Genomic DNA, 27000 nt, shown 5'->3' with positions numbered 1-27000 from the left:
TACAAAATCATATTGAAAAAATAATACAAAATCATAAAATGACAAATGTGTAGTTACTAAATTCACTACACTTTCATCCTTATTACATATGTATCAAATACATAAGCAGTGAATAATAAACAATACATAATCAGGAAAGGCTAACATATCAGCTAAAATGGTTATTGTTATTACAATGTTCATGCACTTCTGTCAAAAGGCAGTCATATAGTTGCATGATGCACCTAAATACACCCTCTTTTAGCTACATTGGTGGGATATCTTCACCTGCAGTAAGTTTCAACTGATTATAGAGCTATTCACAACCGCTATTGACAACTATGGTACTGGTAGCTTTTTGGTTACTTACATTTACAAAACCGAACCGATATATAACCAAACCAAACAAACCGCTTATTGTATATCCTTTAAGAATTAGCATTATTGCGGGAGAAACTTCAGAATTTCAATATAATGGATAAATTACATTTTTCGTTCTTTATGTTTGTATCGAAGTGCAGTGGATAGCCTTTAACTTCAATAATTACAGTCACAATCTTTTATTTGAAAAACTCATTACACTTTTCGTCCTTTAGCATTAACCTGGTTAAAATTTTCAGTTAACTTTAGTCACATAAGGGTAATTCAGTCTTTATACCAATTACCAAATCATTTAAAATATATTTTAATAAACAAAAAAAAATAATACCTAAATTTCATTCTCTCTTTAATCTCTAAACAGTATAAGTTCCTCTCTCTCTCTAAACAACCAGATCTAGATCTGGCAATCACCACCAAACCCCATCGCCACCATGAACCCTAGAACAACCAATGATCCCAAAATTCGATCTCTTTATCACCACCTAACTCGCCGCCTCTCCAAAATTCTACTCCGATCGTCATCTTCCTTATCGTTACCGTCCGCAACGACGTCGTTTACGCCGAAATATCAACTTCCGTCAGAAGATCTCGATTCGTTGATCTTCGTTACGACCGATGAAGGTCTGGAAAACGGTTACGGTTGTTTTTGTTTCCGACGAAACCTGAATCGGTTTCTTCGATCGGATCCTTGCTGGAAAACAGTACGAAATCGGAGGATTGGTTTCTGAAAGCGTTGAACAGAACCTGAACCGGTTGTGAAGACTGGTATCTGCAAAATAGAGAATATTAAATACAGAAGAATGTGTTTTAGAAGCTTAACCAAACCAAAGTTGCTAAAGGTTTTAGTACTAAATGGTTGTTTTGAAATAAAGTGAAAGTTAAAGGGGTGAATAGCAGGAGTCAAGAGAGTTTAATTAATTAGTATTTAATTATTAGTTTATATGTTTAGAATTATCAACTGTTTAGTTTGATTTATATGCAAGTTTACCAGATTATTGAAATCACTAGAACATAGGAGTTTAGAATCTGGGTCAACAGTTACCTTAATATCCTGGAATATGACTATTTATTTGGATAAAGGTGTGATAGGTAAGAATCCAAAAGGTAATACTTTTGCTCAAGATGTTCATTCGGTAACGGATTTGCTCAGGATGTTCATTCGGTAACGGATTTGGAGCGAACGTTGTCGTTTGGATCGGCTTCTTCGTCTCCGTCGATGGCTAGTTTACGGTGGCTGGTGGTGGTGGGGCTCGATTCGGTGGTGTTGGCTGGGATACGGTGGTGGTGAGGCTCGATTTGATGGTGGTGGTGGCTGGGATACGGTAGTGGTGGTGGCTGAATTTGGTGGTGGTGATGTTGGTTGAAAGATGAGATTAGCTAAGAGTTAGAGACACGGTATGTATTATATATATTTTTTTATTTTTTAAATAAATAAGTAAAATTACCGATCTACCCTCATGTGCAAGTCACATGATCAGACGTAACCTAATTTTTTAACCTAGTTAGTGGTAAAGGATGAAAGGTGTAATGAGTTTTCCAAATAAAGGATTGTGGCTGTAATTATTAAAGTTAAAGGCTATCCATTGCAATTCAATACAAACATAAAGGACGAAAAGCGTAATTTACCCCAATATAATTTAAGACCCAAATATGTACTAAATCTGTTGAAATAAGAAAACATGAATGAGAGTAGTAGATGATATGACATTAACGAACCTGCATTTTTGAACTTCAGTCTCTCTAAGTTTTTCCAACTGCATATCAGTTTCATACAGTTGAAGTAAAAACAATGTCAGTTCAAACTCTCAAAACTACAACTGTTTCAATTTTAAGAAATAATAAGTTTACCTCATTACATAGATGATCCCTAGCCATTTTAGCATGAGATGCCTCTTGACTACGCTGAATGCTCAATTACGCTTCTGCTTCCTCTTCCTCTCGCTTTTTTTCCTACTCAGATTGTATCTAAATAAGGACTAACATATGATAGAATTTACAAAAAGGATCAACTGCCAACTGTAACAGTTACCTCTTTAGTAACCCTTGGTAAAAACTGAAGCCATTTCTCTTCAAACTTTTCCAACAAAGTTTTGGCCATCGCATGAACGTCGCTTTTTATCATCATTATATTTCATAGCATTCTAAAAAACCAACCGAACATCAGAACATATATCCCGAACATGTTTGTATTCAGTACCATCCTTCGCCTCCATTTGATTTTTTATCGTAGTGAAGTCCACCGGCCTATCGATTACCTCATAATAGCCAGGTGTCAATTAGAATTAATATCTTCTCTTTAACATGATAATCAGGCTGCAAGATTAATTTACAAAATTATGTCATTAATAAAACTAACAGTTTTTTTCTTTTAAATATATTTAGCAAAAAAAAAAAATTTACTAACTTTCTTTTTCTTCACTATTTTCACCATATCATGAAGCAAGTTTCTTTCAGCTACATTCAGATGAACAATATCGCCAGAATTCTTCACAATCGATTCCAATAGCTTAGCATAACCATCAAATGAAGAAATTTTAACAAAGTTAACATATTCGCGTAGACAGAATACAATATAACTGATTATCGACATGACTCAGTAGACACATGTTAAGAATAAAACATATTTGAGAGGAAGTCACCTGTTGCTTTTTGAAACCCTATGATGGTTGTAGATCTGATTGACTCTGTAACAAAATCGTGTATATCAAATGTTGACAACGATGATTGATTTCATCATTCGAAAAAAATTGAAGACTCACATCACCAATTTTTAGCAGCTTCTAGTTTGCTAACGCCACAACCTGCAAACCCAAAGAGAGAATTCATTAACACTGCATACGTAAGGCGCTGAAGAAAAGAAAAAAAAAATTAATCATCCATTATATTTGATTGCATGCGGATTTTGAACCTGTTATTTAACAAAAGTTACAAAACTTTAATCATCCATATTTGATTGATGAATGTCACTTTATAAACATAAAAAAGTACAAAAACATAAATTGATAAATAATACATGATCTCTACATGAAGCAGAATTTTCAATCTTTCTAGAGGAGCAACAGCAGTACGCAATTTGCAACATAGAGTAACCATATAAAACAGTGACAATAACCTTAAAAGATGGTTAGAAGTCAAATCAAAATATCATAATTGTTAATTTACCATCTCTATCCTCACTAATCTTATTAAGCATAATTACGTCCATGTTAAATGTGTCCGAATCATTGTTACTGGTTTTCACACTTGAAGAAACACTGAACTAATTAAGGGAACTAATCAGTTTGGTTTATGTTTCTACCATAATGGTTAATCTTCTTATGAATATTTGAGCTCCGACTTGAGGTTCAATCCTGCAAAACAGAACACCGTTACTCGTTAAGAGGGGAATGTGGGGGTTTCCCTCTTAACCGGACTCCGGCGTGAGAATAAGCGACTGCTTTGGGAGGATAATTAAGTGTTAAGAGTGAGAGTAGAGGGAATAGAATGTTTAACCTGTGGAAGGAGGTCTCTATTTATAGCCGGAGAAGTGTAAGAGGATATGGGCTGATGGGCCTTGGGCCGGAAATGGACAACACAACGGATGTGCTCTTTGTCTCACTAGTGTCGACCGTTTAGTGGCTTCTAGAAGTTCTCCGGTGTTGGCGCACCTTGATTGGAGCCACGTGTCATTGTTGTCGACCCTGCTGCTCTTCTGCCATCAGCAGACAAGTGGAGATCGTGGGACAGATGTCTCCGTCCCCTGATTGGTGCCACGTAGGCGTCCTTACGTACTTCTCGTCAGACGATCGTGGCGCACGATTGACCAGAGCCTGCTGGACGCTCATTGGCTCTTTTCACTGCCACTTGTACCTTGTGTACCACTGGAGGTAGCCTTCCGCTACCTTCCTATGCGGTTCTTGTTGAGCATCTAACTAACCCGCGCGGGCTAGTATGCCCATGTGCTCTTTTAGTATGCTAAGTGTTGATATCAGAACTTCTTGTGGGCGAGACCTCGCGCGACGTAAAGCGGTGTATCTCGCGCGAGACTCTTGGTAGGAAGTTTATTAAGATAAGGAGTATGGTCCCACGCGCAACCTTGATGGAGGTTTGCGCGGCTTTTTGGGACCATACCCCTTCAAGTCCCCCCAGTCCAGTGCTGCACCATGCGCGACGCAAGTGGTTGGAGCTCTGGACTTAGAAAAAATAAAAGTTGAAGGGAATGTGTCTTGCTTTTGGTTGGTGTGGCGCAACGCGAAGTGTTGATAAGGTGATGTTACCTTGCGCGCCCTTGATAGCCTTTCCCTGAAGCTACTTGTAACTTTATGGCGGGAAAAAACTTCGAATTTTGAACTCTGGCAAGTTGGTGAGATAAGTCGCTGATTGCGACGTCTGAGTTGACCCCTGGCACGGATGTCATCATGCCGACTGCGACGGTTGCACTTCGTGTCAGAAGAGTGAGGCCCACGCGCGCGTGATAACCGTCACCCCTGCTTTTCCGCGTGACGTGGCAGCCTCTCGTTGGTTAACCTAGCGGTGAAAACGGCACGTTTACCCATCGCATTAAATGCGATGGGTATATATATCCGAAGGGATGTGAGAGGTTCTCACTTCTCTTCTTTGCTTTCCAACTTTCTCTCGTTACTTCTCTTTGAATCTTCAAGATTTTCTTCAAATCTTCAAGTTAATTCTTCAAATCTTTAAGTTTTCTTCAGAAACTTGCACCATTCATCACGATGACTGAAGAACATCAGGAGGGTGTTTCTACAGAGGAGGGTCCTGTTCCGGTTCTCCGGTGGGATCTTGGACTTTTCGAGCAGATTGTGAGGAGCTTCCGGTTTCCACCGGAGTGGGATGCTCGGTACCCGGCTCAGAACCAGACTGCCGCCGACGCACCGCCGGGTTACATTACACTATTTGAAGACTTTTTCCTTCAAGGTAACTTTAGGTTACCAGCAACGAACTTCATGGGGCATATATTGCACCATTACAACTTTCATCTTTCTCAGATGAGCCCTCCTGGAATGGTTAGGGTTCGTCATTTTGAGTTTTTATGCCGAGCCCATGGCATCGAGCCAACCGTCGAGAAGTTCCGGGCTTTTTACCAACTTCAACGGACGATGTGCTTCTTTTCCTTTGCTAGCCGTGGTGCTGCAAAGAAGATTTTGTTAAACCCACCCAAGAGTTTCCACGATTGGAAACCCAAATTCTTTTTTATCCGGGTAGAGGTACTTCCGATTGCCATGTGTTGGACCGTTCTATGACCCGAAAAGTCAGTCGAAGTAGTTCATCTTTACATACGAAGGCGGAATCAACGTAAGTAAAGTAACAACAGCTAATCCTTTCAATTCCTTGTGTTTATATTGCTTTCTGATAAAATTTCAGCAGAGTTTCAGCACCATAGCACACACATACACTGTTACAAATGATGAACCGCTCAACCTATTTATAATGCACCAGGGCCGCTCATATGTCATGACAAATAAGCGATCCAGATCCCTTGACATATGAGCGATCCAGATAGATGACTAAAGAGCGGTCCACAATGTCTCATTGACACATAAGCGGTCCTAACTCTAATTCACTCAATATTTACACTTTGACCCTCTGTTGACCCATATTGACCTAAGACTTGATGTAGACGAAGTCAACAGACATTCCGTGCACTAACAGACTCCCCCTTGGATGTTGACGTAGTCTTCAGCAATCTTCAGCTCCCGAGTCTTCGGTCTTTATCTTTTCTCCAACTCTGTCTATCTTCACAAGCACTCTTCACAGGTTCCAGGACTGTCTACTAGCTTTATCTACAAGCTTCCCATTGGATGTTGAGCCAGACTCCCCCTTTCACAGACTCCCCCTTTCACAGACTCCCCCTCTCAGTTTGCTGAATCTTGAGATATCTGATTCAAGCTTTTGCAGTTTGCCTCCATTGGGAAATATCGTCCAAACCTGTTTTTCCTGCATATTCTCTACCTCACCATAAGTTTCACAAATTTATGACCAATTAATTCCCATAAACTTACTGGTAGACAACATTTTCAACTAACATATTAGTTACATCAAGTTCAAGTAAATGGCCTTGATTAACCACAATACACAATCTTTCAATCAAATTTATATATGACCTTCAAAGTTTTTAACATAATTTCTCAAACCTGTTCATCATGTTTAGCACTAAAATTTTGAATATCAGCTTTTCAACATCAGTTTGACGAAAACCTTTTTGGATTTTTGATTTTGAATGAAAGGCAGTAAACAAATATATACAGATAATATTTTTGTGAGTTTGTGTAAGAGGATCATATCAGTTTTTTTGAGACACATCACAAACACCGTTAAGCTTCTAATCGTTTTAAGTTTTAAACGCTTCACGTTGATTGACAATATTGTTGTCCACTTAAGCTCAATCTAAAAACTTTCAAAATGCTTACTGATACGTTAAGGTATATTAATTATGCACTAAATTCTTATGGACCCCACGATCTCAGCATATCCCCTCATCATGCAATACACTAACTCAAGTAATGCCTTTAAACTTTCATCAACTGTGATTTGAGCGAAAACAAAGCAGAATGTTTAAACATTAACAATCAGGTCGATACTTCCGTATACGCAGAGAAAGTCCAATGTTTAAACAAAATAAGAAAAATAAAACAAATTGAAGTTGTTTAGGCTTTAACCACCAGGTCGATACTTCCGTATACGCAGAGGAGGTCCAAAGCTTAAACGAAACACCAAAGAAAATAAAGCAGAACATTTAGGCAACAACATCCAGGTCGATACTCACGTATACGCAGAGGATGTCCGATGCTTAAACAAAATAAAGAAATCAAACAAGTTTAAATCTTTGCAAAATGAAATGCACAATCACAGCGATTTTTCAGCAAAGTAGTGAAAGTTCACAAACTTAACCAGTTTTATGTCTTTCGACAATCAGCGATTACTGAGCAGGCACACAGTCAAGAAGGACAAAACTAAGTACTATGCTTTCAACCATGTTTCCCACTAGAACTAGGCTTTTTCATTTATATTTGTATCGTTATCGCAAATCTACTAGTCTAGCTGAGCCTATCGTCACATCTTTAGTGAGATCGTTTATCACTTTTGACATTTCATTTCCTTAGCATGCTGTGATAGTCCACTGATTTACTATCATTTCCTCTTTTATCAACAAAACTCATTTTTGCTTTTTCAGTGTTTTTGGAATTTTCAAATTTTCTAATTTTTTTTAAATTTTTTCTCCCCCTAAAATCAAAATATGTTTCAATTTTAATTTTCAAGGAAAATTTGAAAACTGTACAAATAAAATGACAAACTGATATCGAATCACTTCAATTCTCCATCCACTTGGCGTAAACAATCAGAACTCCCCCTCACAACAAACTATTTTCCCATTATGATTTCAAAACACTTAAGTTTGTTTTAATCAAAATGGTTTTTCCGGAAAATTAGTTTTGTGTGTTGTTTCATAAACTCGGGGTTATTTCATCACCTTGTTTTCCTTTAATCTCAAACATCACTTGTAGAAAATCAAGTACAACTTAATGTCCCTGATTTACCACATGTAAGACGAAAAATCACTAGAGTGAAATTTCTCAAGAAATATGCCGATACCTGTTCCACACTTACCAACCTGGGAACTCCGGCAAGTCAGGTTTTTCTATTTGAAAAGTTTCACCCAAGCCTGACTGTCCTTGGGTGATTTTGAATTCTTGTTTAGCAATGGTGGAAAGTTCGTATCATCCATTGTTAAACCTGAATTCTCAGATTTTACCTCAATAACCTGCTCTTCTGGTTTTGACGAACCAGAATCATCGCCTGAGTGTGGCTTGTCTGACTTTGACCTGTCAGATTCATCGCCGACACGTTTCTTTTTCTCTTTTTTCTCTGTTGTCCTCAAATTTGTAACTGATGAACTCGGCTTGTTTGACTTTGCAGTCGATTGAAGCGATTCATTAGTACTCTTATTCTTACCAACTGAAGAACCTGAGGACAAAATCCTTTCCAGATATTCTCTGGCCTTCTTCCTCTTCTTACGCAGTCTGTCTTTCTGCCCCTGAGAAAGTTTTACTTGCGTTTCCTGAACTTTCTGTTCTTGAACTTTTGGTTCTTGAACTTTCTGTCCCTTGGGCTTGACATTGACTGGTTTCTTTGCCATTCTTTGAGATTCAGCCCTCGATCTTCCCATTGATCTCCTTAGGCAATCTCTGGCAATGTGACCTCGAATTTGGCAGTTAAAGCATCTTCTTGTTTCAAATCTCTGACTTTGGCAGTTAACAGCTATGTGCCCTTGATAGCCACAAGAGTAACACACTCTGTTATCATACCTCTTCTTTCTTTCATATCGTACACCATTTTCATACCACACACTTAAATCATAGCATTGAGTTGCCTTGTGGTAGTCATTTCTCATCTTGTATCCTTGATTTGGCATTTGAGCACTGTGGTCAAACCTGCACCACTTATTACCAACATTTTGTGAGTTTTCATTTCTAAATTTTTGTGATTTTTTATTGTGATTGGATGAGTGATCTGATGAGCTTTTATTTTCTTTTTGAAAATATTTCGATTTTATATCTTTTTGTTTCTGTTCTACACTCTTCTTTACAGGTTTTTGCATTGAGCATTCACCTTTCTCAGTAGAATGTAAAACAGTATTTTTAAATTTTTCTTTTAAATCTAAAAATATTTTTCTTTTCTTTTCTTTTTCTTTTTCATCATCAGATACATCATCACAATCTTCAATTTTGACTTTGTCAAAATTTGTGACCTTGTCACTTATTGGAACAGAGTTGATTGGTTTTGGACAGTGAAAATTCAACCTATCTGATGAAGTCACAAAACCTTTCAACTTCTTTTCAAGTTCTTCAATCTTGATCCTTGAATCCTCAGCTTCAATTTCAAGCTGAGATATTCTTTCAAGATGAGACTTGATTGATTTTTCATTTTCAATTTTAAGATTTTCAAGAACAGATTTTTCATTTTCCAAGACTTTTAACTATTCTTGAAATCTTGTTTCATTCTCTTTTAGATTTTTGTTTTCCAGTTTAATCCAGAAATCTTCATCTTCTGAAGATTTTCTTTTGTTTTCAAAAACTTTTTCATTTTCTTTCAAAATTTTGTTTTCAGATGTTAAACTGTTCAAATCATTTAACAGTTTATCATTCTCAGATTTTAGCTTTTCATAGTTCAAGCATAACTCCAAAATCCGTTCATTATCAGCCTTCTTCTTGATCTTCAGAGTATTGTTTTCCAATGTCAAACTCTCTACGTCCTTCAAGAGTTTCACACTGTCTGCTTCTGATTTTTCGCATTTTGAGCATACAACTTCACTTTTTGAAGTTTCATTCTTCTTAGATTCTTCAATCTCTTCTTTCTCCTTTCTCTCTTTCTCTTCTTTCTCCTTTCTCTCTTTCTATTTTTCTTCTTCAATCATCTTTGACGTTGGTGTTCCCCACCACTTGTGTTGCCAATACTCATCATCTTCTTTGTACTCCTGAATAATGGCTTCGATATCTATCGTTTTGTCATCAATTGCCACATTGCCATACCGATCAAGATAGCACTTTCTGTCTGGATCCCATCTATTTGCTCTTCTTGCTTCCAAATAGATACCAGAAAGTCTGATAATCTTTGTTTCAGCAGTCATCTTCCTGTATTGGTACTTCTGTTCCTCTGTACGATCATCTTTCCAAGGAATAGGTTCATCGTTATCCGCCATGAATTTATATTTGTGAATTACCTTATAAATTGCCTCGTGTCTCCTGCAAACCAACAATCAAACAACACTTAGAAAAATTTTGGTTTTGAAAAATATCAGTTCACAAAAGCGATCCTGTCTAAACAGTTTGACAGAAAAGCGGTCCAGAATATGTTCGTAAAAGCGGACCAGACAATAATGACAAAGTCCTCTCGAGTGATCCAGACAGTATGTCAAATTAGCGACCGAGAATATGTACGTTCGAGCGATCCAGAGAATGATCGTTCGAGCGGTTCAACTACTGTCACAAAAGCGATCCAACTTTTGTTCGTTGGAGCGATCCAGAAGTGTTCGTATGAGCGGTCCAAGTATGATCGTTCGAGCGGTTCAACAATGTTGTCCGTTCGAGCGGTTCAGAAAGTTAAATTGTCCGAAAAAGCGATTCCAAGTGTGACTTATGAGCGATCCAATCAGATTATGTCCAGAAAAGCGATCCTACGTCCGAAAAAGCGATCGACAGATATTAACAAGTTTTTACCATTTTTAGTCCGTATTTTCACCTGATTCTTTCTAGGGTTTGTCAAAAGTGTGTTTTACACGTTATATTCAAATTTCAGAAAATTTTGACCGTTGGAACCACTGAAAACCGAAAAAGTATGAGAGAAAGTGAGTAGAAATGAGAGATTTCTGCAGATCTATGCTGTCGTAGTATGAACTCCTCGTCCTGAGCTCTGATACCACTTGTTGGACCGTTCTATGACCCGAAAAGTCAGTCGAAGTAGTTCATCTTTACATACGAAGGCGGAATCAACGTAAGTAAAGTAACAACAGCTAATCCTTTCAATTCCTTGTGTTTATATTGATTTCTGATAAAATTTCAGCAGAGTTTCAGCACCATAGCACACACATACACTGTTACAAATGATGAACCGCTCAACCTATTTATAATGCACCAGGGCCGCTCATATGTCATGACAAATAAGCGATCCAGATCCCTTGACATATGAGCGATCCAGATAGATGACTAAAGAGCGGTCCACAATGTCTCATTGACACATAAGCGGTCCTAACTCTAATTCACTCAATATTTACACTTTGACCCTCTGTTGACCCATATTGACCTAAGACTTGATGTAGACGAAGTCAACAGACATTCCGTGCACTAACACCATGCCTTTCAGAGATTGGAATGAGGCAGTGCTGAAGGAGGACCTTCCAATCCCAAAGAATGCACGTTGGTATCAACAGTTAACCCCTACCCCGAATCGGGTATTTGGGGAAAATGTGATGGTGGCGGCGCGGATGAGTGACCAGTGGTCACCAGACAGCAAGGAGGTGCCGGTTTTGAAGATTGGTGATCAAGGTCAGTGATTTTACTACTTTTCGTTGTTTCTTGTCTTTGTTGTATTGTTACTTTATGTATTTTGACGTGTAGAGGCGCAACTATATCAAGCGGCTTTCGCTACGTTCGGTGGGTCTATGGGCGTCCGCCCACTGCACGAGGATGAGGAGAGCTGGTATGAGCAAATTAGAAGCAATTTTATGTACCCTGTTGCTGACGCGTTTGCCTCGCCGCCTACCACGACCGAAGGTGCGCAATTCCCTAAACCTCGTCCTTTGCGCTCTGTGACTTCTGCTGGGAAAGAGGTTGTCTATCTTTCCAGCGAGGAGTCTGTAGGGTCTTCAAACGACGAGCTAAGTCCGTGGTCTAACATCTTTGCAGGTGTGTTGCGCGACCTGGGGGTTGACCCAGAAGAGAAGAAGAAGAAACCTTTGAAGAAGAAGAAAAAGATAGTTAACTTGGATCCTGAGGTGACCAGTAAGGGGGCTGGTAGTAGTCGCGCAACCGCTGCTGCTGGTAAAGGTACTCTTCGACTTCGACAAAGTGACTTAGACGATTATGTGATAATTAGTGATTCATTTAAAGGCTTATCGTGCACAGCTGAGACGAAGACTGGAGCGGGTAGTTCACGGAGCTTTGGAAGCGCGGGTTCTCGTAACCCTGATGCTGGCGCGACCCCTTCCGTTCATGAAGAAGAGGAAGCTGAAGAAGAAGAGGAGGCTGCTGTACAGTTGGTCAGCAGGAAAAGAGTTAGAAGCGAGACCACAGCTGGTGTGGCTGCTGCGCCGCTAACTGGGCGATTCCCTTGGTTGGGAAAACGAGCAACCTTCGATCTTTATATAAATTTTCTCCTGGTAAGCTTTTGATTTCTCTCCCTTAGTTATTTTCCTTGCTAAATTACTTGTTCTCTGCAGAGATCAAGAAGAAAACCCCGGAGAAGGGGGTTAAGTTTACTGAGCCAGAGCCAAAGAGGCCGAAGATCACCATCAAATCTTCTCAGACTATTGGGGGTGAGTCTGCTAAAGAGAAGAATGTTGCTGAGAAAGATGTGGCGAAGGCTGTTGAGGCGCAGAGAAAGGCTGAGGAGTGCCAGAAGAAGATGGAGGAAGAGAAAAAAAGGAAAGCTGAGGAAGATAAGAAGAAGAAGGCTGAGGAGGAGAAGAGATCCGAAGAGGCGAAGAAGAAGAGGGCCTCGGAGTTGGAGAAGGAGAGGGAACAGAAGAAGGCTGTGGAAAAGCCTGTCGATGTTCCGGAGTTTGAAATCCTTAAGGGTCCTGAGAGGAGGCAAGAGCCTGAAGTCGCCAAACCCACCCACCCCGCACATGCTGAGGCCCATGATCGCACAAAGATAGTTACTACCAAGGGGTCGGGTCGGTACGTTTCCAGCGGCGCGAGCTCTGGTGGGGCTGGGGCTACAACCCAAATGTCATTGGGGCGAAAGATACTGTCGGTGATATCTACTATAAGAGTTATACCGAGGAAGAACGTGGTAGCGCTCCTTATCAAGCTCTCTGGGGTTTGAAGCAAAGGGACACTTTTCAGGAATTCGGCCCCTGCCGCGATTGGTTCTTAAACTCTTTTACTCCTGGCGAGGTTAACCGGCAGAGGGCGAAGACCAATGAAATGTTGTACCGAACTTACGTGATTGGGGGAAGCCAATGCTCGCGCCGCTAATCATCAGATAGTTCGTGAGTGGCGAACGATGGTTAGGGAGCGGGCGGATTGGGAGGGTTACCGCGAGCGGATGCTGAAACGTATCACCGACTTTGAGAAGTCCAAAGCTGCCTTCGATGAGGAGAAGGCCAAGTTTGATGCGGATAAGAAGGCAGAGGAATGGGGGCGTGAGGGCCTTAAGAATAAACTTCAAGCTGCTGAACAACAACTGGCCAAGGAGAAGGCCGAGTTCAAGCGTATATGCGAGAAGGATAATGAGCGCGCCTTCGCGGCTCGGAACAAGATTGTTGAGCTTGAAGCTAAAATTGCGGAGCTTACTGCTAGGGTTGAGGATGCGCAGGCTGCACAGGTTGCCAAGCAGCAGATTGAGGTTTGTGAAACTTATTTCCTTTTTATGCTGTTTGCAAAATAGCCTAAGTCTCTCTGCTTTTCAGGTTGAGTTGGCTGACGTGAAGGTGCAATTGTCTGGCAAAGATAAGGATCTGCAGGCCAAGGACGTCGAGATTGCTGAGCTTAGAAGACGCCTGAATGACCAGATTGATAGGTGCGAGTCCTTAGAAATCGACCTCGAAGCAGAAAAAGTTAAGGCTGCCACTGCTGAAGAGGCGCGTGCTGTCAGTGCCGCCGCTCTTAATGTAGCGCATACCAACTACTCAGAGGCCCAAGGAATCGTTGATACGTTTGTCTCTGAGGCCGAATGGATGCGCGGTCGCGGAGTATTGCTGGTAAGTTTGTACTTGTTTGTTTTTTGTAAGCTTAATTTCGCGAGGAGTTGTCTTTTATATCCTGTTTTTGTTCTAGGTTGCCAACTCTATCCTCAACGCTGGGGAGCTAGATCGCGCTGTTGCTGCACTGACAGACGCTGCGCGCGCGGTAGGTTATCGAGGAGGGTATCTGGAATGTGCTCAACACGTTGAGGAGGTGTTTGGACAAGAGTTTGATGTGAGCCATTGCTCGGTTACTGACCAGGCTAACGTCAAGTTGACGCGTGCTGAGAGTGCTTATGATAACCTTTCCTTGCCTGTGATAGACTTGGTAGTAGAGGCTTTAAAAAAGGATGACTGGTGTCAGCGTCTCAAGGCCATTCTCAATCCACCGGTGACTGTTGAACTGTCAGATGAAGAGGAAACAGCTGGTGATGATGGTGGGAATGGTGGTGACGATGGTGGAAACGATGATGACAGTGATGATGATGGTGATCAACATGATGAATAGTCTTTCGATAGGCTTAATGCCTTGTAACTTTTTGCTTTCCTAGAATGTACAATGTTGCGCTGACGCGCTTGTTTTTAATGAATGGATTTTGCCTATTCTTTCCGTTACAATTATTGCACTGTTGTTAGAAACTTAGGTTAAATTAGCTCGAATAAATGGAAGTCTCTTGAGTGAGTCGGACTGCCCGGTCTCGCGCTTTGTTCGCGGAGGACCTTGGAGGCGTTCTTGTTTAAGAATTTCTAAGTTGCTGGAGTGTTTTCGTGCTAATCAGAAGTTTAACATGCATTTTTAACGAAAGAAGTAATAGAAAACATGTCGTATGCTTTCATTGCTTTGTAAACGGGCGCGTAGGCCAACATACATTAATTGTCAAAGGGCATATAGCCAACATAGGAAAGTACAAAAAGGGCGTGTGGCCGATACTGGCGTTCAAGGGCTCAAGGCCGAAGTAAATTACATATAGCATTTGCGCAGTTGTTGCGCATTCCATGTCCGGGGTAAGATGTGGCCATCTAAGGTGCGTAACTTTTAAGCCCCTTTGCCTAGCACTTCGTGGACCAAGTATGGGCCCTCCCATTTGGGTGCTAGTTTTCCTGGTCGTTCCGCATTAGACGCTTCATTGTCTCGAAAGACGTATTCTCCTGGCGTGAAGGTACAGATGCGGACCTTTGTGTTGTAGTACCTTTCCAGCTGTGTCTTGTACTTGGCTTCTCTGATTCGCGCGATTTCGCGCCTTTCTTCCAACAGGTCCAAGTCAAGACGTCTCTCTGCTTCATTGTCGATTGTGTTGACTGCCGTCAAGCGCGGGGAGGGTAGGCCCACTTCAGCCGGGATAACCGCTTCTGAGCCGTAGACTAGGCTAAAATGGGTTTCGCCGATACTAGTCTTTGGCATGGTTCGGTGAGCCCATAAGATGCTCGGGAGCTCATCTACCCAGCCTCTTCGCCTTGTGCCCAGTCGGGCCTTTATCCCCTCGACAATGCATTTGTTCACGCTTTCCACCTGTCCGTTGCCTTGAGGGTGCGCAACGGAAGTGAAAGTGTGTTCGATTTTCATCTCTTTCATCCAATTCTGGAGGTCTTCTGACGCGAAGTTGGTGCCATTATCGGTTACAATCTTGAGCGGGAGGCCAAATCTGCAGATGATGTGTTCCCAAATGAACTTGCGCACCATCATAGCTGTAGTTGACGCGAGGGCTTTGGCCTCCACCCATTTTGTGAAGTAGTCCACGGCCACTATTATAAACTTGACGGCACCAGGAGCTTCTGGGAAGGGTCCCACCATGTCGATCCCCCACTGCTGGAAAGGCTATGTAGTGGATACAGGGATCAGGTCGTTCTTGGGGCGCAGGGTTTTTGGAGAATACCGCTGACAGGAGTTGCATTTGCGGATCTCCTTCAGGGCATCGACGTGCATCCTTGGCCAGTAATATCCGGCGCTCATGATCTTTGCGACAACCATGCGTGGTCTTGAGTGAATGCCGTAGATCCCTTCGTGGATATCCCTGATCAAGTAGTTCGCATCTTGGGGGTCCACACAGCGCAGTAATGGCCCCAAGAAGGACTTTCGGTACAGAATACCGCCATTCATTTCATAGTGCAGGGCCTTGTTTTGTACTTTCCTCGCCTCTGCTTTGTTTTCAGGGAGTATCCCTTCTTGCAAATATTGGATTATAGGGGTCATCCAGGATGGTTGCACCATCTCGATCACATTCACCTGTCGCAGCAATACCGATGGATTCTTGAGTACTTCTATCCTTACATCTTTGGCAAGATGTTGAAAGGAAGTCGAAGCAAGCTTGCTCAGGGCATCCGCTGGTTTGTTTTCAGAGCGATTGATGTGGATTACTTTGTGAGACTTGAATTGTTGAAGCAATTCTTTTGCCTGCTCCAGATACAGGGCCATGACTTCGCCCTTTGCATCGTATATACCATTGACTTGGCTGGCTATCAGGAGTGAGTCAACGTGTGCTCGTAAACTTTTGGCTCCCATTTTGATGGCGAGGCGTAAGCCTGCCAGAAATGCTTCATACTCCGCCTCGTTGTTGGTGTTTTTAAAATCCAACTTGATGGCGTAAGTAAATTCGTGATTCTCAGGGCTCACTAGGCGCAATCCTGCTCCCGCGCCGTCTTCATTTGAGGCCCCATCAGTATAAAGCATCCAAGTCTCATCCGCCATATCTTTTTCGGGAGTCTCCACCAGCTCACATTCTTTAATTTTATCGGCTGGCACTTCTGTGATGAAGTCGGCTAGGACTTGGCCCTTAATGGCTGGGCGCGGCCTATACAAGATATTATGGCCCCCCAACTCGATGGCCCATTTTGCTAACCGGCCTGATGTTTCTGGCTTTTGTAATATCGTGCCGATGTGGAAGTTGGTAAGCACGGTTATCACATGGCCTGTAAAATATCTGCGCAACCTTCGGGAGGCGTGTAGCAGTGCGAGAACCAATTTTTCCATCGTGGAATATCTTGTTTCTGGGTCAGTGAGTACCCTGCTGACGTAATAAATTGGAGTTTGGACTCCGTTTCTCTCCACAAATAATACCGACCCTACTGCCTTATCCGGGGAAGACAAGTACGGTATAAGTGGTTCCTTTTCGAACGGTGCAGTCAGGGTAGGGAGCTCAATTAGGCACTCTTTCATTTGTTGAAAAGCTGTCTTCGCCTCGGGGGTCCATTTGAATTCTTGTTTCTTCACACAGTTGCGCAACGTGCTGATGAAGGGGTTCGACTTCGCGGCATGATTAGAAAGAAAACGATTAAGCGCGGCCAGGCGGCCGGCCAACCGTTGCATCTCTTTGATTGTTCGCGGCGATGGCATTCGCTCTATGGCCTGAACTTTTTCTGGATTCACTTTAAAACCGCCGTTTGTGACGATGAAGCCTAAAAACTTCCCTTCTTCCATGCCAAAAGAGCATTTGGCTGGATTCAGCTTCATATTTACACTGCGCAATGAATTGAACGTTTTCTCGATGTCTTTCAACATTTGGTTCTATTCGGGACTTTTAACCACTAGATCATCGATGTAAACTTCAATATGCTTTCCGATGTCGCCCGCGAAGGTCTTGTCCATCAAACGTTGGTATGTTGCGCCAGCATTTTCTCAAGCCGAAAGGCATCTTTGTGTAACAAAAAATTCCAAGATCAGTTCTGAAAGCTGTCTTGTCTTCATCTTCGAGCTTCATCTGGACTTGATGATAACCCTTGTAGCAATTCAAAAAGCATTTCCATCTATATGGCGTGAGGGAATCTATCTTCTTGTCGATCTCGGGCAAAGAATAGCAATCTTTTGGGCATGCCTTGTTGAGATCGGTGTAGTCTACGCATATTCGGCATCCGCCATTTGACTTTTCGACCATTACCGGGTTCGCAACCCAACTTTTATATCGTACCTCTCGCAAGATCCCAGCTTTGAGTAGCTCGCATACTTGTTCATTCATTGCTTTCGTTTTGTCTGCTCCTAAGCTGCGCCTTCTTTGGACCTTTGGTTCAACAGAGGGGTAAGTGTTTAAGCAATGTTCGGTTATGTTGCGCGGGACGCCGGTCATGTCTGCCGGGGTCCAGGCAAATATATCCATATTCCGGAACAACAATTGCTTTAAACGCGTTCGGATATCTGACGAAATGGCATGGCCAATTGTCACTGTCTGTTCTGGGTATTTGCGGTTTAAAACCCATTTTTCGGGCTCGGTTGTTGAAACCTTCGCCGCTTTTGCTGGGCGCACTTCTTTAGTTGACATCACTTCCTTCTTGGCATAGATGATTGCTACTCCCGTTTTGGTTGGGAACCCTATCGCAGAGTGGGGAGTTGAAGTCACCATGTTCAGCTCGCCTTGGGTCTCCCTCCCAATTAACACATCATGCCTCGATTTTACGGGCATCACCATGAAATTCACGCTTTTTGTTCTTGAATGTTTCCCGTCAGAAAGTGTTACGGGGAAACTGATCTGACCGAGTGGGAAAACCATCTCATTGCAAAATCCGGACAAGGGATAGTCGACTGGCTCGAGTCTCGCCTTGTCTTCTTCATCCAATTGGTTAAAACACTGCTCGTAAATGATGTTAGCTGTACTTCCTGGATCAATGAATATGTACTCCGTTTCATAATGGCCGATGATACCGGTAATGACGACTGGTCGTGTGGCCCGAGGACCGCCGCGCACTACCGGAAAGATAACCTGTTGCTCTTGCCATGCAGGCTCATAGGGGCGCTTGCCCTTCTCTTTTGCACTATATCTCGGTCCGTTGACCATGTGGGTCTCTAAGCGTCGGACTTTTTTGTGATTCCCTTCATCGTGGCGCTGGAGCTGGCGAGTTTCTTTGCGCACGTTCTTCACCAAGTGGCTTAGCTTACCACTTTTAAGTGCTCTCTCGATCTCTTGGCGCAAACTATAGCAGTCATCGGTCAAATGCCCTGAGTCTTTGTGAAAATCACAATACAAGTTGGGGTCTTGCCCCTTCTTGTTTGTCATAGGCCTGGGAGCCTTGAAATCGTGGTTCTCCGTCATCAATACCTCTTTTGGTGTTTTTATGAGCGGAGTCCAGTGCTTGTCACGATTATTATCTTTGACTGCTTTCTTGTAACCGATTCGGTCAATTGTTTCGCGCGCGTCCTACCTATAGCGCGGCCTTTCATCGTGGCCTCTTGATCTCCTAGACTTCCAATCGTTACTCTTGTATTTGTTGCGCTTGTTGCTGTCGCGTGTGTTTCCTCTGGAGAATCGATCTTCAGAGTAATAACTCCTGTTTCCAGCGAGTGATTCTTCAGTTTGCGCGACAATTTTTGCAGCTTCCATGAGCTTATCCCACTCTTTTGGCATTCCATCTTTGCCTGTGATAGTTCTGATGAGACTATCACAGCGAATGGCTTTCTTGAAGTGACAACGCATGAGTTGTTCACTGACGCCGCCTATCTCCAAACATTCCTTGTTAAAACAGGTGATGAAGTCCTCCAGACCTTCACCATCTCTTCGCCAGATATCTTCTACTTCAGCTGTGTCACGCTGGTAGCGTCGTTGTTGGCTGAAGTAGCTTAAAAACTGCGTCTTGAAATCTACCCAAGATTTGATCTTTCCTGGCGGGAGGCTGTCGAACCAGGCGCGAGCAGCCCCAGTAAGAGTTTGAATAAACAAGTGACACCACATAGGCATGTTCCAACCTCCCATACAGCCTACACTTGTGAATGTTCTGACGTGATCGTCGGGATCAGTCAATCCGTTGAACTTTCCGACAGTCGGAGGTAACTTTTCTCGTGAAAGCGGCGCGAGTGCGATTTTTGGGGTGAACTTGGAATGTTCCGCAGCTTCCGCTGGTCTGTATGCCAGGCAGAAATCTCTCTCAGCTTCTTCTGTGTACCCGATGTGCTGCCTCGGCTTGAAGTACTCGTGGTTTTTCGGCAAGCGGTTAAAGACTGACGAACCCTCGTCATCTACCCAAGTTGGATCGTTCGGGTCTGTCTCTTCCCATTCGTTGTTCATGTTGCGCGGCGTGAGCCGGCTGTGAACAGGGCCTCGTTGAAGGGTTGACGGATAGTCGTAATAACTATCCGTTTCCCCTCTTGTGTCGCGCGTGTCGTGTACGCTCAAACGTCTGGTAGGGGGAGGCCTGTTTATTCTGCCTTGGAGATTAGGCGGCGGGGGCATCTGGCGCGCCCCTTGACTTGGGGGAGTCACCAAGGATGGTTCTGCCGTCAAAACTGCTTGTTGCGCAATCAGCGACTGGTACGCTGCATTGATAGTGGCGATGTTCTTGGCATACCATGAGGCTGGAGTCTCGCCTTCTGGTAACCCTAGTAATGCCGAAACATTCTGCGGCGGTGTTGGGTTCGAAGGCCCTTCTCCATTATTTCCTGGGGTGACCGTCTGAGTGATGCGGGTGATACTCCCGCGCGTGCCCCCAGTATTGGTTACTTCGACTTCACCAATTTCTTCGATTTGGGCTTGGAAATTTTGGATTCCCTCACCCAACGCCGCGTTAGAGTTGGCCCCGAAGCCGAACTCTGGAATGGTTCCTTGACCAACCATGATCGAAGGAAGAAAAAATGTCAAAGGCTCAAAATAAAAGAAGATGAGGATGGTTATAGAAAAAACCGGTGGGCGCCAATGAAGAAACACTGAACTAATCAAGGGAATTAATCAGTTTGGTTTATGTTTCTACCATAATGGTTAATCTTCTTATGAATATTTGAGCTCCGACTTGAGGTTCAATCCTGCAAAACAGAACACCGTTACTCGTTAAGAGGGGAATGTGGGGGTTTCCCTCTTAACCGGGCTCCGGCGTGAGAATAAGCGACTGCTTTGGGAGGATAATTAAGTGTTAAGAGTGAGAGTAGAGGGAATAGAATGTTTAACCTGTGGAAGGAGGTCTCTATTTATAGCCGGAGAAGTGTAAGAGGATATGGGCTGATGGGCCTTAGGCCGGAAATGGACAACACAACGGATGTGCTCTTTGTCTCACTAGTGTCGAACGTTTAGTGGCTTCTAGAAGTTCTCCGGTGTTGGCGCACCTTGATTGGAGCCACGTGTCATTGTTGTCGGCCCTGCTGCTCTTCTGCCATCAGCAGACAAGTGGAGATCGTGGGACAGATGTCTCCGTCCCCTGATTGGTGCCACGTAGGCGTCCTTACGTACTTCTCGTCAGACGATCGTGGCGCACGATTGACCAGAGCCTGCTGGACGCTCATTGGCCCTTTTCACTGCCACTTGTACCTTGTGTACCACTGGAGGTAGCCTTGCGCTGCCTTCCTATGCGGTTCTTGTTGAGCATCTAACTAACCCGCGCGGGCTAGTATGCCCATGTGCTCTTTTAGTATGCTAAGTGTTGATATCAGAACTTCTTGTGGGCGAGACCTCGCGCGACGTAAAGCGGTGTATCTCACGCGAGACTCTTGGTAGGAGGTTTATTAAGATAAGGAGTATGGTCCCACGCGCAACCTTGATGGAGGTTTGCGCGGCTTTTTGGGACCATACCCCTTCAACACTTAAAACCTGCCCGACGTAATTCTTGATTATACACATCTTTAGTTCCTTAATCAATATTAATTTCATCTTCTTAACATTTGTTTTCTAAGATCTGACTGTTGGTTCAATATATTCTATAGCATAAAGTAGAGGTAGTTCTAATAGTTATCCTGTAGAATACTACATTTAAAGTCAGCAAAGCACCATTTATTCCAAAAGCATAACAACCACATATTCAGATTTCTTGCCAAAACTGTCCACCTGCCTACTTTCTTAATCAATACCATATTTAATTTTCATTAATCAACTTTTATACCATCTAATAAACTAAACACCAAGCATATTTAACCTATTCAGAAAAATTCAACATTTATATAATAATTAATTACACGGTTCCTACCTATGGTTTACCCATTTTGATATTTTCATACCTGTCTATACTTACCGAGAATGCTTCGTTTATTTCGTAGTAATCAATTTGAGAAGCCGTCAAGCCAGCATTTGAAATAGCTTTCAGGATAGCAGGCCGTTTCGGTTTTTCGGATCCTTCGCCTCCTTCGCTTTCTTCACCGGTGCTTTCTTCTGCTTCGGAGCCTCTCTCTTCTTCACCGAAAGCCTAAAGGCACTAATCAAACAATCATGTTTCAGTCAAAACACTTATCAGACAACTAATTTAGCATCAGAACACTTATCCCACATTTTTATTTTTCTATTACAACCAAGTCCATACAGCCTTTGACTCGAGGCTAAATCATAAAACTTTATCAAGAAATCAAGGCACTAATGAAGGATCTGTGAAAGAAGCACCTTTGGTCATTTACACCGAAAGCCTAAAGGCACTAATCAAACAATCATGTTTCAGTCAAAACACTTATCAAACAACTAATTTAGCACCAAGAATAAAAGAAATCAAGCACCTTTGGTCATTCATAATGAAGGATCTGTGAAAGAAGTAACTCACCTCTAATGGAAGAGTAGCAATTAATGGAGCATAAGTGATCTGTAGAGTGATAGGTTTTTCGGTTGGGAGAAAGACGGTCTTAACCTGGAGGATCAGAAAACAATGAATAGGTAAACTTTGAGAGCTTTTATTTTAAAGTCATGAACTCACCTTCTCCCAGTTTTCTTCAATATGAATACCACTACATTCAAATTTCAATTTCAATTTCACTTTCACTCAAATTTCAATTTCAATTTCAATTTCACTTTCAGTTTCAGTTTCGATGAATTAATAAATTATCATCTTCTTTTTATATTAATTAATGATTAATTAATCTGTGTTTTTTGAGTAAATTAGGGTTTCAACTTTCAGATACCTTGTTTTCTCCGAGACACGTAGCGTGCAAAAGACTCAATTGCGAGTTCACGTTGACATTGTTGGACTCCAATTTCAAGCAAACCCTAGACGGTGGTGTACTGATTGTGTATAGAACAGCAAATGGCGAACATCTCGCACTCGGTGTTGAATAATACGAAATCCTGATTTTATCCTACAAATTCTCATTCTTATTCATCAAATCATAATCAAAACACGCCTCAACATCACCGATAAACTTTTCCCCATCGTAAACCGCCACCACCGATTTATACATTTTCCTTCAAAAAACCAATTTATTACAAATCAATAACAAAAAAAATTAAAAAATCATCACAAATCGTTGATATACGTATAGATCGGTAATCAATCTCTCTCGTTTCACCTTCGTAGTAGGGTTTCATAACCCCAAATATAAAGCATAATAAAATAGAATTAATGGTGAAAAAGAATACCTGAACAGTTAATGGTGCTACCAAAGACAATAGAAAGATAATATTCTTGATCATGTGGGTGTTTGAGGTTCCTTCTCAAAATGATTTATTGAGTTATATGGAGCTAAAAGTCCTTTTTGAGAAGGAGAGGCTTAGCCAAACAATATTGAGAAGTTAGGAAGACGAGAAAGCTTAGCCAAACACAAGCATGAAAAGGACTTTTTAAGGTGGTTTTTTGTCTTCAAGAAGGAGAAAAGGAGAAGTCACAAATTGTGACTTCTTGAGAAGGAGAAGTCCTTCTGAGAAGGAGAAGTGAAAAAGCTTAGCCAAACACCCCCCCATGTGCGATGGTGGTCTGCATTTGAGAGAAAAAAGTGAGTTTTAGAAAGAGAAAGCTGAGAGATGATAAGCTCTGAGAAATTAAAAAGAACTCAGAGACAATAGAAAGATAATATTCACTGTATACCGCCGTGACACACACATAAAACCCTTGAATTTGCACCGGTTTGAATGCTCTTATTGAATACTTCATTTAGGGTTTGGTGGTTTCTGGAAGTGACGCCATAAGATTCTAATCGTCATAGTTGGAGACGATGACCTTCATTGTGCCATTGTTGAGCTCGAAGACCTGTGAGTTTTGTTCTGCCATTGCTAAAATAACTATCGATTGTTTATATAGATAAATTAGAAGTGGTTAAGTGAAATGGGATTGGGTTAGGGTTTGTGAAATGGGATTGAAGAAGATAGAGAGAGACGAAACCTGCATTTAGAGAGAGAGAGAGAGTTGAGGGAGAAATAGATTGATTTCTGTAAGTGAAGCTCAGATTTTGAATTTTAGAGAGAGAGAGTTGAGATTTTTATAGGTAAGTTGTTTAAATTTTGAATCTGGAGCCATGTTTAAATTTTGAATTTGGAGCCATGATTTTGAATTTGGGCAGTGGTTTAGATGAACATCAGTGATTTCCCTTTTGTATAAACATGGTTTGCCCTTTTGTATATGTCATCAGAGGTTTGATGGCAGTGGTTTGAAAAGGTGAATGTGGGTCATGTTTGAATTTTAAAGTCTTTTAATATTATGCATTATGATGTAATAAATGGAGTAAGCAAAGCTAGGTTGGCATAGCTTATTGATTGCCAAGTAAGCTTTTCTTATATCACTGAAGTTTCTCCTTTTATTGATAGTATAGATATGAACTAGGTTAGAACCCCGTGTATTACACGGGTTGAATAAATGTAATTTTATATATTAAATAATAAAAAGTTATATCTTTATGAAACTCATATATTGTACGGGTTAAATAAATGTAATTTTATATATCAAATAATAAAAAAAAGTTATATCTTTAAAAACCATGTGTATTACACAGATTAAATAAATGTAATTTTGTATACTAAATACTAAAAACGTCGTATCTTTAAAAAACCCGTGTATAATCAGGTTGAATAATTCTACCAAACGATAAAAAAAACTTACAGCATTAAAAATCTCGTATACTACACGTGTTGAATAGATCTAAAAAAGAGTTATATCTTTAAAAATCACGTGTATTACACAGATTAAATAAATGTAATTTTGTATATTAAATACTAAAAACATCGTATCTTTAAAAAAACCCGTGTATAGGCGGGTTGAAAAATCTACCAAATAATAAAAAAAATTATATTCTTAAAAACCCCGTGTATTACACGTGTTGAATAAATCTAATTTTACATAGCAGATGATAAAACGTTATATCTTTAAAAATTTTGTGTATTACACGGGTTATATAAATGTAACTTTGTATAGTAAATAATACAAAAAAAGTTAAATTTTTAAAAACTCCGCGTTTTACACGAGTTGAATAAATATAATTTTGTATACCAAATAATAAAAAAGTTATATTTTTAATAAATTAGGATAACATTTAATATTAATTTATTATTTATATATTTAATATAAGATAAGTAGAAAAAGAGAGATGTTTATTTTAAAAATATATTAAATTAACAATTTTGATTTGAGGATAATATTTTATTAAAGTATGATAAGATTTAATATTAATTTATTATTTATTTATTTAGTTAATATAAGATAAGTATAGATTTGAGGATACCTCCAATGAATGACACGTGTCAAAAAGTTGGTTTCTTTTATTATAGTAGATTAACGGTAAGACCCGTGTGCAGAAAGCAATGCATAACCCATATTGACAGAGAGTAAAAAATAATTAATGCAGACTTATAAAATTGATATAAATTAATGATTAATAGCTTTATTCAACAGCAATTCCATTATGTTGAGAACAAACTACTTTACAAAATTATTTAATGATAGGGTGACTTGGGATTTTTAAAAAATGTTTATTTTTGTACTACTTTACAAAATTACATAGAATTCAAGAAAACGAAACAACAAATTAAACAGATATTGAGTTATTCAAAGTTCTGTTAAATACTAAATGAGATGTTGACCAAAATTAAAACAGATGTTGACCAAAAGTCAATCAGATGTTGACCAATAGTCAAACAGATGTTGACCTTAAACAGATGTTTGGTTTAACGCCACAGATCTGTTTATGGCTAAACATCTGTTTAACTCCAAATATCTGATATACAAGGCCAAACATCTATTTAAGGAAAAACATCTGTTCAAGGTGAAACATCTGTTTATGACCAAACATCTGTTTAAGCACAAACATCTGTTTAAGTCCAAACCTCTGATATAAAAGGCCAAACATCTGTTAAAGGCCAAACATCTGTTTAAGGCCAAACATCTATTTAAATCTGAACAGATGTTTAACTTAATCAGATCTACTGTCTTCTCACACTGTTTTCCTCTTCAAAACACTGTTGAACCTAACATCGGTTTCCATTAACTATTGACCAAAAGTCAAACAGATGTTCAAACCACTGTTTGTTCTTGTATTTCCATTAACTATTGACCAAAAGTCAAACAGATGTTCAAACCCTGGTTTTGACAACATGAAACACAACATCATCTTGCCAAATACAGTCATATACATCCATCCATTATTCTGAATTCATAAACCCATAAATGCAGAAGAATGTCACATTTGCGATTAATAAACCAAGGTTCTACTAATTGCAGTTACTATTAGCAAAAAGAAGCATGATATCATCTATATATAAAACATAAAGTGCTAATAACAGTGTTTTATCATGTTAGCTATACATAGCAGCAAAACATCAAGTTAATAATTTAAAAAAAACATACAATTTCACCATCAAAAAAATCATAATTATAATATCTGATATCAGAACATACTTAAATGTCGTTGTTAAACTGAGGTAACTTGATTTAATATAATCTTCTGTTCCGAAGACACGTATGTGAAGTGCAACATATCACCAAATCTCAACTTATTCTCAGTCATAAACTTTCGCCAACCGTCCAACGCATAACGTGGCTTCAAATCATTTAACTCCGACTTAACATCATAAACCTCCACAACTCCAACCATGTTTTGAACTTTCAAAGGATGAAGATCAACAGAAAGACCTGCTCGTCTGGCAACTTCAACAGGAAGACGCTACATGTATTGTGTGGAAAAAAATAATAGTCAGACAAATAAACATAAATCATTAGTTTGTTATAAAAAACAGTATACCAGCCTATAGTCTCCTTTGCGATCAAAATGAAAGAACTCAGGGTCGAGAAGATGTCCAGAATGTTTTTTTGCAGTCTTTATAATCTTATTTCTACAGATAAGCTTTTTCTAAACATATGTTTCAAAAACAGTGGATGTGTTTTTAGGCAAGCATAAGTTTCAAAAACAGTTGTTTTCAATCGGTATAATTCAACAGTGGTAAGTCTAACATCTGCTATTAGCCCAACCACTGTTAGGAATGACTGAAATAATTAAAATGAAGATGCGACAACAAAGATTAATACTATTTAAATTTATGTCATTTAGTCGACAGTGGTAAATCAAACAGTTGTTAGCATACACAGTTGTTTCATCATCAGCAGATTCTTCAAAAAAAACTACTATCAATGATCAAATTCTGAACATTTGTTTTATC

At 40.5% G+C, this 27000-nt stretch overlaps 2 protein-coding genes across 4 annotated transcripts; one reads left to right on the top strand and one right to left on the bottom strand.

The window, feature by feature from the left end:
• Positions 1 to 50: 50 nt before the first annotated feature.
• LOC118492467 (zinc finger CCHC domain-containing protein 7-like) lies at positions 51 to 9733 on the bottom strand. Of its 3 annotated transcripts, XR_004893885.1 has the most exons (9): positions 3659 to 3692; positions 3120 to 3161; positions 3000 to 3044; positions 2765 to 2866; positions 2390 to 2673; positions 2209 to 2310; positions 2077 to 2114; positions 689 to 1129; positions 51 to 267 (listed from the first exon to the last, which is right to left on the bottom strand). XR_004893885.1 is itself a non-coding variant. In XM_035990523.1 (4 exons), the coding sequence occupies exons 1-2, from the start codon at positions 8954 to 8956 to the stop codon at positions 3141 to 3143; spliced, it is 867 nt and encodes a 288-aa protein (XP_035846416.1). In that variant the 5' UTR covers positions 8957 to 9733; the 3' UTR covers positions 2389 to 2673; positions 2765 to 2866; positions 3000 to 3140. The 3 variants fall into 3 exon arrangements, 1 of the variants encoding a protein (XP_035846416.1); XR_004893884.1 differs by having other exon boundaries at positions 3000 to 3161; positions 3659 to 3698; XM_035990523.1 differs by lacking the exons at positions 51 to 267; positions 689 to 1129; positions 2077 to 2114; positions 2209 to 2310; positions 3659 to 3692 and adding an exon at positions 8111 to 9733 and having other exon boundaries at positions 2389 to 2673; positions 3000 to 3161.
• A 3347-nt stretch (positions 9734 to 13080) lies between these two features.
• LOC118489278 (filamin-A-interacting protein 1-like) lies at positions 13081 to 14267 on the top strand. The gene is made up of 3 exons (XM_035987069.1): positions 13081 to 13422; positions 13487 to 13777; positions 13854 to 14267. Exons 1-3 carry the CDS (start codon positions 13081 to 13083, stop codon positions 14265 to 14267), a joined length of 1047 nt encoding a protein of 348 aa, XP_035842962.1.
• Positions 14268 to 27000: the final 12733 nt, after the last annotated feature.

Source organism: Helianthus annuus, chromosome 1 (genome assembly GCF_002127325.2).
Source record: "Helianthus annuus cultivar XRQ/B chromosome 1, HanXRQr2.0-SUNRISE, whole genome shotgun sequence".
Classification (NCBI taxonomy): Eukaryota; Viridiplantae; Streptophyta; class Magnoliopsida; order Asterales; family Asteraceae; genus Helianthus; species Helianthus annuus.
Note: the sequence above shows the minus strand (reverse complement) of the source record. Positions and strands in the feature narration are given on the sequence as shown.